At 37.3% G+C, this 15,884-nt stretch overlaps 1 protein-coding gene across 3 annotated transcripts in view; it reads right to left on the bottom strand.

Moving 5' to 3' along the window:
- TXNDC16 (thioredoxin domain containing 16) overlaps window positions 1-15,884 on the bottom strand; it is a 136,226-nt gene that overhangs the window by 74,304 nt on the left and 46,038 nt on the right. For all 3 annotated transcript variants that reach the window (XM_007097565.3, XM_042989701.1, XM_015544486.2), the window contains exons 7-9: window positions 15,007-15,128; window positions 7,426-7,516; window positions 3,410-3,560 (exon numbers count right to left, since the gene is read on the bottom strand). In XM_007097565.3, the coding sequence (XP_007097627.2) occupies window positions 3,410-3,560; window positions 7,426-7,516; window positions 15,007-15,128 (364 nt within the window). The remainder of the gene's footprint in view (window positions 1-3,409; window positions 3,561-7,425; window positions 7,517-15,006; window positions 15,129-15,884) is intronic.

Consider the following 15,884-nt stretch of genomic DNA (forward strand, 5'->3'; position numbering starts at 1 on the left):
CAACAAGTGCCCTCCTCGATGTCCATCACCCATTTGCCCCCTTCCTCCCAACCCCACCAACCCTCAGGTCGTTCTCTGTATTTAAGAGTCTCTTATGGTTTGCCTCCCTCTCTGTAACTATTTTTTTTCTTCCCCCATGGTCTTCTGTTGTTTCTCAAATTCCACAAATGAGTGAAAACATATGAAATCTGTCTTTCTCTGACTGACTTATTTCACTTAGCATAATACCCTCCAGTTCCATCCATGTTGTTGCATATGGCAAGATTTCATTCTTTTTCATCGCTGAATAGTATTCCATTGTATATATACCCCATCTTCTTTATCCATTCATCAGTTGATGGACATTTGAGCTCTTTCCATAATTTGGCTATTGTTGATAATGCTGCTATAAACATTGGTGTATATGTGCCCCTATGAATCAGCATTTTTGTATCCTTTGGATACAATAGCACTAGTAGTGCTAATGCTGGGTTGTAAGGTAATTCTTTTTTTTTTAAGTTTATTTATTTTGAGAGAGAGTGAGTGGGGGAGGGGCAGAGAAAGAGGGAGAGACAGAATCCCAAGCAGGCTCCACACTGTCAGCGTGCAGAGCCTGATGCAGGGCTTGAACTTACAAACCACGACATCATGACCTGAGCCAAAGTCAAGAGTCGGACGTTTAACCAACTGAGCCACACAGGCTGCCCTTAGGGTAATACTATTTTGAATTTTTTGAGGAACTTCCACAGTGTTTTCCAGAGTGGCTGTACCAGGAAACAAACTCCAATTTAGAAGGGACTTGGATTTACTAGTATTACTAGTAATTACTTTTGGGTGAATAGTGGCTTGGAGCAGGGGCACCTGCTCTGCACAGTTCTAGGAGTGCCATTTGCCTTGTTCTTTCTAGAACGTATGTTTCAGGAGCTGCCATTCACATATAATATAATACAAATGGTGTACATGGCATCGTGCTTTCAAGGAAGGCCACATTTCACTGAATACCAAGTCATTATGAAATCTTCAGAGTTTTTGTTTTTTAATGTCAAAACTAGCATTACAGGGGCACCTGGATGGCTCAGTCGGTTGAGCATCTGACTTCGGCTCAGGTCATGATCTCACGGTCTGTGAGTTCAAGCACATCAGGCTCTGTGCTGACAGCTCAGAGCCTGGAGCCTGCTTCAGATTCTGTGTCTCCCTCTCTCTCTCCTCCCCGGCTCATGCTGTGTGTGCTTGTGTCTCAAAAATAAACATTAAAAAAAATTTAAAAACTAACTTTCCATAATTTCTGATAAGTACATATAGTAAAGTGAAGTAAGACCAGAGAATTGCCCTCCTCATTATCTATCTTTTAAAAAAAAAACAGTTTTAAAACATAGCAAAACAAAACTAATAAGCAGAAACTTTAGGAATGGGACAGGACTTCAAGCCAGAATGTGGTAGTCAAAAAAGGAAATGCATATTTTTAGTAAAACTTGGGATTAGTTCTAGTCCTGCCTCAAAGAGCAAAAGTAGTACTGGTGAGTAGACAAAATCCTGAGAATTCTTAGTAATATTTCTGCATTGGGTAAAAAGGAAAGGAGTCTAGAGAGAACTGAGGCTTGTGAAGAACTGAACGTGAGCTGGTGTCTTTCTCAGGGTTCTATGCTGAAATGGAAGACAAAACAAATTCAGGGGATATTCTCTCCAAGGAAGTAAGAAATATGCCCCCTCTGCCATGTGAAAGGAAAGGAAAAAGATTTATATACCGCTTTAAAAAAAAAATATTTGAAGGCAAAATCCAACCAAACAAAAACTGACTCAAAATAAACTCCGGAATGAAGCCAGTAAAACTGGGGCTGATAAACTCTGAATCTATTTAAATGTAGAAGAAAAGCTTTTATAAGAGAAGGGAATTATAGTTACAAAATAAAATACAAGTATTACAAACCTTAATAATTAAAAATAACATAAAACTAACAAAAATCAGAGGGGTAAGAGGAGGGCCGCCTGGGTGGCTCAGTCGGTTAAGTGTCTGACTTGGGCTCAGATCATGATCTCACAGTTCGTGGGTTCGAGCCCCACGTGGGGCTCTGTGCTGACACCTCAGGTCCTGAAGCCTGCTTCAGATTCTGTGTCTCCCTCTCTCTCTGCCCCTCCCCCACTGGCACTCTGTCTCTCTCTTAAAAATAAATAAACATTAAAAAAATGAAAGAAGGGTAAGAGGAGCTAAGATGGAAATAAATATATTAACTTGATTTTCTCATTTTTCACAGCAAAAAGTAGATCAATTCTATCTAAAATGAAAATGTGTAGTTTTTAAAAAAAATAATTAGTTTCTTAATGTTTTTCATAATCATTTTCAACATTCAAAACATTTCCTAAAGAGCCCACAAATGAACAAATGATATATCAAAATTTCCATAATCCCTCTTTTCACATCACCTTCTTTTTCCTCTGCTGAATTCAAGTAAGAATATAAATTTCTTAGTATAAAGTAGCACATACAATAGGATGTGTCCATTAATCCACACACCCACAGACACTGTATGTATCTATATGGGTACAGACTGGTGTGATGGTCATCTGACTTCTAATATTTCTGAGTGCCAGGATTAGATGGCTTAAAAATTTTTTTTTCTTTATATTTTGCCACACTGTTTGGATTATTTATAATACACATGCATCATTTTTATTTACAAAGGAAGTAGTCAGTAAGAAGGCCTACTGAAGGTTTTGTGCATGCTCAGGACAATCCTTCAAACTTTCAGAGAGAAAGGTCTGATGATCACCATCTCTATAAATTCTTCCCAGCTAGCACTAAGGAAAGTGGGGCACCAGAAATGCTATAGCCCAATATTTACCAACTTTTAAAGTAGCCATCAAAACATTCACAAAAGAAGTCTTTCCTAACCATGATATGATCTTTGTGATCTTGGAGTGGTTGCAGTTCATTATAACTACCAAAGAGGGGGGCCTGGATGGCTCAATCACTTAAGCTGCTCACTCTTGATTTTGACTCAGGTCCTGATCTAGATTCATGAGTTCGAGCCCCACATCTGGCTCCACACGATCTTCTTGGGATTCTCTCTCCCCCTCTCTCTCTGCCCCTCCCCTGCTCATGTTCTCTCTCTCTCTCTCTCTGAAATAAATTAAAAAAAAAAAAAAAAGAAATATTTATTTAAAAAAAAAAACTACCACAGAATATTTCCACTTACACGAAGCTATATTTGGATTTCAATGCAACAATACTTCCAGGCATTAAAATATCATTTCATGAATATTATTCTATTCTACCTTTAATAAGTAGTTACTCATAAATCACCCTCAATGAGTATGTCCAAGGAAATGGGAAAAGATAGAGCACATCTAAATAAAATTTAGCGTATCTGTGGATGAAAACTTAATAAATTTTATGTATGAATTATCTAATATATTAAAGTAAGAAACATACCAGCAGAGGTGCTTCCATTGTCTTAATAAATCGATGAATGTTTAGTGTAGCCAGTGGCTGTTCCATCAGTGTTCTTCTACATTGCTGGGTCAAATCCAAGACTTGTTTACAATGAAAAAAGTAGAAATGTGCATTTTCTATGGCCTCAGTGCTGCAAATTAAAAATTAGGGACACAAGACAACACATGAAGAAGTTCAACGTATGATCTTTCTACCATCCAGAAAGACATAGTTCCAAGTATCTTTGCCTTTAAGTCTCATGCTATTGAATTACCTTTTTAGTAAAAATGTAAAACAGTAAAACAAAATAAAATGGACCTAAGCGAAAAAGAAGGTACAGTTTTTGAGTTGTATAAGCAACTTTTTTCCCTGAGCTCTTTAATATGGTAGTTTCTAAATTAGATTACAGGCAGGTCTACACAATTTTTTTTTTTTTTAATAAAAGACTGTCACCTTGAGGACAAGGAGATTATCTTCAAATGTAGTTGCTTTTCTAGAACTATGCTAAATAAAGCCTTGTAACACAAATTTTCTAGGTTTAATTTAAACTCAAATCTGTTTTGAATAAACTTCAGCCAAAACATGCCTTAAGATAGAAACCATGTGACAGTTTGTGGGAGTTTGTGAGTTTGTATCTGAAATATTACAAAACTCAGCAAATATGGCTTATAATTTGAGTTCTGGCATCCTGTCAATATGACAATTCAAAGGTAAACTTATAGTGGGTAAGTAAGGTTTGCCAAAATTAAAATAACATTTTAAAAATCTCCATATGGCATTAGTAGGGTTTGGTAAAAACTGTAAATTTTTATTTTTAAAATGTTATTTCAATTCTTGATACATGCTTAAACTGAGATCTGAGGTTCACTGATTTCAAATTTGATGATAAACCAATTTCTAATAGATTTACTGATTAAAGAAATGATCACTCAAGGATTACTTAATGTGTACTAAATACAAAAGACTCAGATGAATAAGATAATTCAAATACTTGAGGGGCTTAGAATAAAGTGAATATATTTAGTTTTTTTAATGTAGTTTATAAGTGCTATAACATGCAAAGTGCTATGAGAAACAGAAATATTTCATTCTGCTTCAAGTCAGGGAGAAGAAACAAAGGGAGAGGAAGATCACAGAGATTAAAAACAGTAAAGAAAAGAATGACTTCTCCAAGAAGATAAGACAAATGGGTACTTTAGACAAAGGAAATATATAGCCAAGACCCAATCAAAGTATGTAATTTTTTAAGGAGAACCCTAAATATACTGAAAGTAAAGTGCTGAAAGCAGGAGGACCCAGCTGAGGTTGGACCTCATATCATAACCTCTGAAATAATAAAATAATACTGGAAAATTACTGAATCAGAGATCATGGGTTGTAGGTAACCAAAAAGGTAGTGGGGGGGGGGGGCTACTTATTGGAAGTGTAGAACTATATACTACAGGATACAAGGAAAATTCAAGTAAGTGGATCAGAGAATGAACGTATAAACCTGAATAGCAAGAGTTCAAGGGACCTTCATTTTGCCATTAATACCTTTCAGCTCCCAACTCTCTCTATAATGACAACTCTCTCGGGGCGCCTAGGTGGCTCAGTCAGTTAAGCACCGACTTTGGCTCAAGTCATGATCTCACAGTTCATGAGTTTGAGCCCTGCATCAGGCTCTGTGCTGACAGCTCACAGCCTGGAGCCTGTTTCGGATTCTGTCTCTCTCTCTCTCTCTCTCTCTCTCTCTGCTCCTCCCCTGCTCATGCTCTTCCTCTCTCTCCTTCCAAAATAAACATTAAAATATATATACATATATATGTATATATATATATATATATATGTGTGTGTGTATACACACACACACACACACACACACACACACACACACACACACGACAATTCTGCTTTACTTCTACATGGGCAAAACATTCCTATAAGCAAGAGAGCCAAAACACTGTATAGTTTAGTTTCTCCATGCTCAATTCCAAGTTCCTGAGAGGGGACCTAATTTGTTCAGATAAGCCAGTGGGCTGGCTGACCGTGGATCAGATGGCCATCTCTGATTTAACTGACAGTGATAAATGGGGTGAGGGTATAACATGTTTCTTGGTCTATACACAGATTCTTAAAGAAGGGAGTACGGGGAGGTAACAGAAACCCCTCGTGTTCCTATGATATCTACCTCTTATACTACCTATCATGTACACCTCCCTTAACCAACATATAATTTCAAACAAATTCAGGCGCAATGTGCTATAACAACTAATATACTAGACTTATCCAGTGTTACAGCCCCAGCAACTAGAATAGTGCCTACCACACAGAAGGCATTCAATAAATATTTGTTGAGTAAAAGAATGAACAAAGGAAAAAATGCATTCACCTCTCCTCTACTAAGAGACAACCCAAAGTCATAGCCAACTTCTTCATCTAGAAGTCATGCCATATGACTATTGTACTCTGAATCCACAGTACCTTCCTGTCATATCAGGTCTAGGTATGATCACTCACCATCTTGCTATCCACGAAAAAATGAGTATTCAAACACCTCCAATGCATCATACACTCAAAAGTATACAAAAGAAAAAAAAAAGAAGAACTGGATATCTTAAAATTCTCATTTTAAAAATAAGGGAAAGCAAAAACCCCTCCAGAACATTACCATGTTTAGCCATAGATCAGAAAATATACTACGTATATAGTATATCTTGCTGAACAGAATTTGTAAGATAAAATGACAGAACCTATATACATAATAAATAAATAACTTAAAAACACTCCTCTATGTTTTAGGCATGTCACCTTTATTTACAACTATAAAGTTGAAAATAATAAATAAAGAAGCTAGTGACACACACACAAAAGTATAAACAATTAACCCTCAGAAAAACTGTGGAGCTAGGATAGAACCGCCATGAGATGAGAATAAGAAGGCTTCCCCCAGTCTACACTGGGAGTAGCAAACCAGCTGCTCATCGTTATCTCAAGACTCCATGACTTAGGGCAAAGCTCTGTGGTACCGTCAACACAAGTCTCAAATTGTTAAAAATATTAATTTTTATACAAACAGTAAACACGCATCATAGTTTTATTTAACTCGTTAATAAGGGAACCAGCAGAATGACAGTTCACGAACAGATTAATGTAAAAAGGAATACGAGCTAACTTTGTACAGAGTGGTAAAAACAGAACTTCTCTTCTCAGGAACTTAATTCTCTGCCTACCCACTCCTCTCAAAAAACCATTTCACTTAATCTGCTTTCTATGCTCTAACCTCTAAATTTACAAAGTTGTAAAATGTCTGGGGTTTAATTAATTGCGTATAGTATATCAAACAGTCACTGTTTTCTGAGAGGTTAGCAAGAGGGCTCATTAAAAACTCTTGCATGGTGTAAGTCACAGAATCACCATTTTACTTTGCTTTGGGTTAATTTTCCTGACAAGCATTTTAAAGCCACATCTTTAAAATACATGGCTATTCCTTGTATCTGTAAGTACTAAAGAAAAGAAAAACTTCAACCCTAGGTTGCCCAGGCAAAAAGTCAAAAGAAGGTCTCAACCTAAAATTGTAAGCTAGAAACTAGACATGAAAAGTAAACATTTAAAACGTTCTGCTCAAAAACTGTACTTAAATATATTTAAGACTATTCTGACAAAATAACTTACAGAACTCTCAGAAAGAACTTCTGGAGCTTAGTTATGAAAGCTGTTATTTTATCACCTATCTGATCACTGTGGGAGATGTAATCCTAAAATACACTTGGCCACTCATGGGATCACATCTTGTGGCTTATCCATTTTGACTTTGTTCACCTTAGCCTAATATTACCTCTGTATATTTAAAATCATTTTCAGACTGTAGAACAGCAGACAATAGTAATGAAGGGGATTTCTGGTTTCATTTATATATTCACATCTGCTTACAATTCCTTTCGGGTAAGTCCACAATGTGAGTCTGATGGAGATGTTGAGTAAGTAATGTAAAAGAAGCAAACTTAAAATTGTTCACATATGCCTCTTGTACTTACCCAATACTTTCCAAAAGGGCAATTTCCGTGGTCAGGACAAACTGGTACGTGGTCCCATACACAAAAGCAGCTTCCATGACTGCTCTATGCTCTGAAGAAGAGATAAGGGAGTTGGGAGACATGAGGAGCCAGTTTGTGTGACTCTCTTCTGAATATTGCCTTTTAGGCTCTATTATAAAGAAAAATCCCTTGTAGAGATCCCAGTTGGGAAAATGCAGGCAGTTAAAGCAGTTATGAAAAGTCTATTCTATTCAAGGAAAGAGAAGAGTTAAGAGGGAATAAAAGTGAGTTATACTTGAGAATATAACATATGACAAATCTGTACAGTTTTTTCCTTGTAGTGGGGGAGAGACTATGCATCTACCATCCGACTTTTATGTATTTTAGATGTGTATATGCCTGCTTATTGTTTCTGGCTTGGTTATCTTTTAATCAAACTTATTCTTATATATAGCTCAAAAATAAACAATTCCACAAAGCATATAAAGAAAAACAACAATTTCTCCCCATTTTCAATTCCCAAGAGACACCTGCTTTCAATTCTCTCTCTGTTTCTTTTGGTATTTACCTCCAAGTCTTTAAATGACATTCTCACACTCTTATTTCCTGATTTTGTTAAGTGTTATTGCTATTACCTATTGACTTCCCACTTTGGCAGATGACAAATTAGCTCTTTCCCAAAACCTCACTTCACAAACATACATATTTCTATCCCCTCGATAATCCCAATATAGTTCTAATTTTTATTAGCTCAAATATCAGTATTTACATGGTTGTAACTCAGCAAATATTATTTACAAGTGAGACATAGGGTGTAAAACGAACATTTCTCTTTTCTCGAACAACTACCTTTTCCACTGGCTATAACTTTTTAATTTCTACTTAAATTTCTTTCTAAATTCTTCCACAACTGGCTAATGCTCTCAATACTCCAAACAGATCTGGCACACTATTGGCCTCCTCATCCTGGAGACATTTCTGCACAGCCTTCTGGTTTGCTGCAATGTAGACTACTGCAACTTGATGTGCTGCATGGCTTTCATCCTGGGAACTCACTTCGTCATCATCCTAGGAATTCTCTTACTCTTTCTCTTGTGTTGGGTCCTTTGGCCTGTTACCCATATCTTCTTTCTTTTTTTTAAATATGATTTATTGCCAAATTGGCTAACATACAGTGTGTACAGTGTGCTCTTGGTTTTGGGGGCAGAGTCGCATGGCTCACCGCCTACATGCAACACCCACTGCTCATCCCAAGTGCCCTCCTCAATGCCCATCACCCATTTTCCCCTCCCCCGCCCCCCATCAACATCTAGTTTGTTCTCTATATTTCAGAGTCTCTTACGATTTGCCTCCCTCCCTCTCTGTTTATAACTATTTTTTCCCCTTCCCTTCCCCCATGGTCTTCTGTTAAGTTTCTCAAGTTCCACATGAGTGAAAACATATGATATCTATCTTTCTCTGACTTATTTCACTTAGCATAATACCTTCCAGTTCCATCCACGTTGCTGCAAATGGCCAGACTTCATTCTTTCTCATTGCCAAGTAGTATTCCATTGTGTGTATGTATGTATATATACATATACATATACATATACATATACATATACATATACATATGTATATGTATATATATATAAATCACATCTTCTTTATCCATTCATCAGTTGATGGACATTTGGGCTCTTTCCATAATTTGGCTATGGTTGAAAGTGCTGCTATAAATACAGGGGTACATGTGCCCCTATGAATCAGCACTCCTGTACCCTTTGGATAAATTCCTAGTAGTGCTATTCCTGGGTCATAGGGTAGTTCTATTTTTAATTTTTTGAGGAATCTCCATACTGTTTTCCAGATTGGCTGCACCAATTTGCATTCCCACCAACAGTGCAAGAGGGTTCCTGTTTCTCCACATCCTCGCCAGCGTCTGTTGTTTCCTGAGTTGTTAATTTTAACCACTCTGACCAGTGTGAGCTGGTTATCTCAGTGGGGTTTTGATTTGTATTTCCCTAACGATGAGTGAGGTTGAGCATCTTTTCATGTGCCTGTTGGCCATCTGGATATCTTCTTTGGAAAAGTGTGTCTATTCATGTCTTCTGCCCATTTCTTCACTGGATTATTTGTTTTTCAGGTGCTGAGTTTGGTTAAGTTCTTTATAGATTTTTTTTATACTAACCCTTTATATGATATGTCATTTGCAAATATCTTTTCCCATTCCATCTGTTGCCGTTTAGTTTTGTTGACTGTTTCCTTTGCAGTGCAGAAGTTTATCTTGATGAGGTCCCAGTAGTTCATTTTTCCTTTCAATTCCCTTGCCTTTGGAGATGTATCGAGTAAGAAATTGCTGTGGCTGAGATCAAAGAGGTTGTTGCCTGCTTTCTCCTCTGGGGTTTTGATGGTTTCCTGTCTCACATTTAGGTCCTTCATCCATTTTGAGTTTATTTTTGTGTATGGTGTAAGAAAGTGGTCCAGTTTCATACTTCTGCATGTTGCTGTCCATTTCTCCCAGCACCATTTACTAAAGTGACTGTCTTTTTTCCATTGGATACTCTTTCCTGCTTTGTCAAAGATTAGCTGGCCATACATTTATGGATCCATTTCTAGGTTCTCTATTCTATTCCATTGATCTATGTGTCTGTTTTTGTGCCAATACCATACTGTCTTGATGATTACAGCTTTGTAGTAGAGGCTAAAGTCCAGGATTGTGATGCCTTCCCGCTTTGGTTTTCTTTTTTCAAGATTACTTTGGCTATTTGGGGTCTTTTGTGGTTCCATACAAATTTTAGGATTGTTTGTTCTAGCTTTGAGAAGGCTGCTGGTGCAATTTTGATTGGGATTGCATTGAATGTGTATATTGCTTTGGGTAGTACTTACATTTTAACAATACTTATCCTTCCAATCCATGAGCATGGAATGTTTTTTCATTTCTTTGTGTCTTCTTCAATTTCCTTCATAAGCTTTCTATAGTTTCCAGCACATAGATCTTTTAAATCTTTGGTTATGTTTATTCCTAGGTATTTTATAGTTCTTGGTGCAATTGTCAATGGGCCAGTTTCTTTATTTCTCTTTCTGTTGCTTCATTATTGGTGCATAGAAAGGCAACCGATTTCTGTACATTGATTTTGTACCCTGCAACTTTGCTGAATTCATGTATCAGTTCTAGCAGCCTGATGGTGGAGTCTTTCAGGTTTTCAGGTAGAGTATCATGTTGTCTGCGAAAAGTGAAAGTTTGACTTCTTCTCTGCCGATTTTGATGTCTTTTATTTCATTTTGTTGTCTGATTGCTGATGCTAGGACATCCAACACTATGTTAAACAACAGTGGTGAGAGTGACATCCCTGTCATGTTCCTTATCTCAGGGGGAAGGCTCTCAGTTTTTCCCCATTGAGGATGATATTAGCTGTGGGCTTTTCACATATGTCTTCTATGATGTTTAGGTATGTTCCTTCTATCCCGACTTTCTTGAGGGTTTTTATTAAGAAAGGATGCTGTATTTTGTCAAATACTTACTCTGCATCTATTGACAGGATCACATGGCTCTTACCCTTTCTTTTATTAATGTGATGTATCACATTGATTTGTGAATATTGAACCAGCCCTGCAGCCCAGGAATGAATCCCACTTGATCATGGTGAATAATTCTTTTTATATGCTGTTGAATTCAATTTGCTAGTATCTTGTTGAGAATTTTTGCATCCATGCTCGTCAGGGATATTGGCCTGTAATTCTCCTTTTTAGTGGGGTCTCTGTCTGGTTTGGGAATCAAGGTAATGCTGGCTTCATAGAATGAGCCTGGAAGCTTTCCTTCCATTTCTATTTTTTTGGAACAGATTGAGAAGAATAGGTATTAACTTTGCTTTAAATGTCTGGTAGAATTACCCCTGGGAAGCCATCTGTCCTGGGACTCTGGGAGATTTTTGATAACTGATTCAATTTCTTCACTAGTTATGGGTCTGTTACCCACATCTTCTTAACTGTTTTGCTCCCTTGCTCCCATTCTCTACCACCTTCCTGTGAGAGGATATAGGAAATACACGTTTTGTGAACTTACACTTCTGAAAGTGTCCTTATTCTATACTGTAACTAACTGTAGTTGTCTGCATATTGAATTCTAGGTTCAAGTAATTTCCCCTAAGAATTTCGATAGCATTGCTCCATTTTCTTCAGTTTCTAGGGCTGCAACTAAGAGGACAAATGCCATTCTGATGCTTGATCCTTTAAATGTATACACTCTTTCATTATTTCTGGAACATTTTAGAACAGTGTTAGTTCCCAATATTCTGAAACTGCATAATAAGATGCTTTGGTATGGCAAAGCATTCATCCATTCATCCATTATGCTGGGATTCAGTGAGCCCTTTCAGTTTGGAAGCTCAAATCCTTCAGTTCTGGGAAATATTTTCAAAGTATTTATTTGAAATATTTCTTCCTTTTCATTTCATTTTCCCTTTTTTCCTCACTGCCATTTCCAGGCAGTCATCTTCCTCTTCCCCGTGGATCTTCTACCATTTGAGTCAATTATCATCAGAGTATTCCCCTCACCATTCTGCCTTTGAGTGGTAGATGACCACCCCAGCCGGAGACAACTCCCCTCATTACACACACACACACACACACACACACACACACACACAATTGGCTTCTGTCACACTGTTACTCTCTCCAATACTACTCCCATTATAATCCTTTGTGATTTTATCATCCCCATAGATGATCCTTGCAAAATCCTAGCCTCTCAGTCTTTGGTCTTCTCTAGACACTTCAGTGATCTCTCTTCAAATCTACTTTAACTACTCACTGCTATGATCCTACTCCAGGCCTTGTAATAACCCAATCACTGCAAACCCCTCCAAAATCTCAGTGTCTAGCATCCCCAGCACTACCTCTTCTCTCCATAAATACACACACCCCTCCATCTCAAAGTTACTCTGTCTAGTACATAATCCTCCAGGAACTACAGTCTTACCATTTTCACTGTCCTTCACTCCTTCAAGTCTTCTCTTCCCTCTTAACCCAGCTTACATTCCATGGTCAGTCTTTATATAATCACTCCCCTGCCTGTCTGGCTAAAACACAATCCAGGTTAAATCAGCCACTCTGCCTATTCTGTACTTACACCTATAAAAGTAAACATGGCTGGAGGGGGCAAAAAACAAAAAACCTGTTAGCATCACCATAATACTGATCTCACTTTAGATTACTGATATCAACTCTTATTGCTGCCTAGCAACCATTCTTTATTTTCAGGCCTTCTAAAACAACTATTTAATCTCTTCTCTCCTCAAGCTATCTGATGATTTTATTTCTAGTTCACTGAGAAAACACAGCCAATTAAAAAAGCAAAACCAAAGAAACTTCCATAAGCATTATATTTATCTACCCACTTAAAATTGAGGCCTATATTCTTTGTCTTCCCTCCTTTTACCACAGATGAATTTTCTGTGCTCCCAACAAAGAACCAACCCTCCCCTCATTCACTAGATTCAATCCCCTCTTGTCTACTCAGAGATGTTGCTTCAGTAATTCTCCCCACTTTTTCCTCCATGCTGTATTTACCCCTTCCTACTGGATCTTTCTTGTCAACATACAAATATGTTTCTTAAGAAATTCTTCACTTGACCCACATACTCTTCCAACCACTGCCCCATTTTTCTAGAAATTTCTTTAATGAGTCTCCATATTCACAGTCTCCCGTTGCTTTCTACCTATTCTCTTATATCCCCATTAGGCATTTACCCTTAGCACTCTACAGAAACTTGTCAAGGTCACCAACAAATTCCATACTGCTAAGAATGGTCAATAGGCAGCTCTTATCTTAAGTAACCCTTCAGCATCATTGACACAACTGTTCCTATCTCTTCCTCAAGATCTTGTCTTTGCTTACAGGGCATCTCTACTACACAGTCCATTCCTTCCCTTTACTGGTTCCTTCTCACTTCAGTGACCTGTAAATGTTGACAGATCTAAACAGTTCAGTCTTCTCTTTTCCATCTAGGATCATTTACTTTGTGATCTCTTCTGGTCTCACAGCTTTATCTCCCAAATTTATAACCCTAGTGTATATCTCTACCATCAAATGCAGATTAGTAATATCCAGCTATCTTGCTGATATCTCTTCTTGGGCATATAAAGGGTATTTCACAAGCATGATGTCCAAAAAGTCTAGAGCTTCCTCTCCAAACTATTTCCAATCTTCCCCACCTCAGTTATCAGCAATTTCACTTTTAAAGTAACTCAGGCTAAAACCCCAGAGCCACCCTTGTCTCTGCTATTTCTCCCTCACTCGGAATCTAATATGTCAGAAAATTCAGTTAGTCCTACATCCAAAATACTGCTAGAATTCAAATTTATTGCCACCTCCACTGCTCACACCCTGGTCCAAGCCACCCACCATCATCTTTCGCCTGCCTTATTGGAATAACTACCTAATTTTCCTTCCTTATTCGACTGTTGCTACTTCCAGTCTATTCCAAACATAGAAGTCAGATTGATCCTGTTAAAATATACATCAGGGAGTTCTGCTTCCACTGTAGCAATGTAAACCCTCTCTAGCTCATCCCTCTCACTGAGGACAAATAAAAACTATGAACAGTAACCTGAAAACCCTGAAATGTAAACAAAAACAGGCTGACTGTAGAGTATTATTTTACAAGTATATTAAATTCAGTGGCATGCTATGTAGCCATCAAGCTTTATGTTGATAAAAATTGTGATTTCCAGGGTGCCTGCGTGGCTTAGTCAGTTGAGCAGCTGACTTTGGCTCAGGTCATTATCTCACAGTTTGTGGGTTCGAGCACCACATCAGGCTCTCTGCTGTTAGCACAGAACCCACTTTGGATCCTCTGTTTCCCCTCTCTCTGCCCCTCCCTCTCTCTCTCTCTCTCTCTCTCTCTCAAAAATAAACATTTTTTAAACAGTGATTTACAATAAATGATTTTATTTCCTAGAGCATATGTGATTTTTAAAATATCTTTAACATTTTATATTAACATGATCAAGTTACAACCATTAACAAATAAAAGTCCTGAAAGCATAACTATACTTTGTTCATGTTTATAAACTTCTTTACTACAAAATTATATATTAATGCTCAAGATGATGCTGTCAGAACTATACATTTTTTTTTAAATCAGGAAAAAGTCATAAATGGTATATATTAAAAAAGAAAAGCATTTAGTCAACATTTATCAAATACTATAGACTACTATACCAGGTACCATGAGGACTATAAGGAAATAAAAATAGTAATTAACACTTCCAGAGCACTACTATACGCCAGGAAATATTTTAATTATTTGAATTCATTTGGTCCTCACAATAACACTAAAAGGTAGGCACAAGTTATTTTCACCATTTTACTGATTAAAAAGCCTAAAGTTACATTAAGTTGTCCAAGGTCACACTGTAAGTTGTCAGGACAGGGTATCTAACCTAGGCAATCTGGTTCCAGGGTTTTTTTCAACCACGATACTATGCTGCTTGTTTAAAGAAAGAAAACATACTAGTAAGGATGCCATTTTAAGTCCTTCAACATTCTCAGAGAAGTGTAGAGGCACAACAAAGATTAAAAGAAAAGCTCAATACCTGGTGTTCCGATGGCTCTTACATATGAGAATGCAATGTTTGCTTTTCCTTTCAGAGAATTTTCTATGTTCTGTAGGTCTTCCAGGGTGGTAATATATTTTACTTCATTAAAAAGAAGAGCACTGAAATAAACAGAGATGTAATTTGTAGAAAAATCTGATATATAGTTATCTAACACATATTTTGAGTAAGTTAAAGAACCTAATCAAAAAAAGAAACTTAAATGTTTTGAACAAATTATCAGTAGTAAGAACCTAAGCATTTTAATACTGATTTAAAATCACTCTCTCAATCATTTGTCTGTCCCTGTGAACATCAACCAGGAACAGTTGTGAGAAATGGTGCTCATTCTCCACCCAAACCACGTTAATATATTTAAGTTGTATTCACTAACATCCCACTCTGGTCAAAGAATCCCTTACAAATCTCTAAGCCTTGAACACATTTCAGCCCTTTACACATCTAAACTGAAGGTTTCTTTTCAGAGAGTATAAGGCTCTGCATGACCTACTTCTCCCAACTCTGTACTGTTTTACCATTCCTCAGGTCTACATACTTTTGGCACACCTGAGGGCCTTTGCACACACAATTCTTGTTGCTGAAGACTATTCCCTCTGCTCCTTCTCACATATCTGGTCTCAGTTTAAATATCATTGCCTCAAAGAAACCATCCCTGTTGGTCCTATGTAAGTAGGTCTGTAGCATTTTCTCTTTAACTTACATTATCTGATCCTTCCTAGTTCTTATCACAATTTATAATTGCTTATATATTTATTTACTTGCTTATCCCTGCCTTTCTTATTGAACTGTTTCCTTCTTTCATCAGGACCTTGCATATTTTATCACTATATCCACAATAGCTTAGAATAGAACATAGT

Source organism: Panthera tigris, chromosome B3, assembly GCF_018350195.1.
Source record: "Panthera tigris isolate Pti1 chromosome B3, P.tigris_Pti1_mat1.1, whole genome shotgun sequence".
NCBI classification, from domain to species: domain Eukaryota; kingdom Metazoa; phylum Chordata; class Mammalia; order Carnivora; family Felidae; genus Panthera; species Panthera tigris.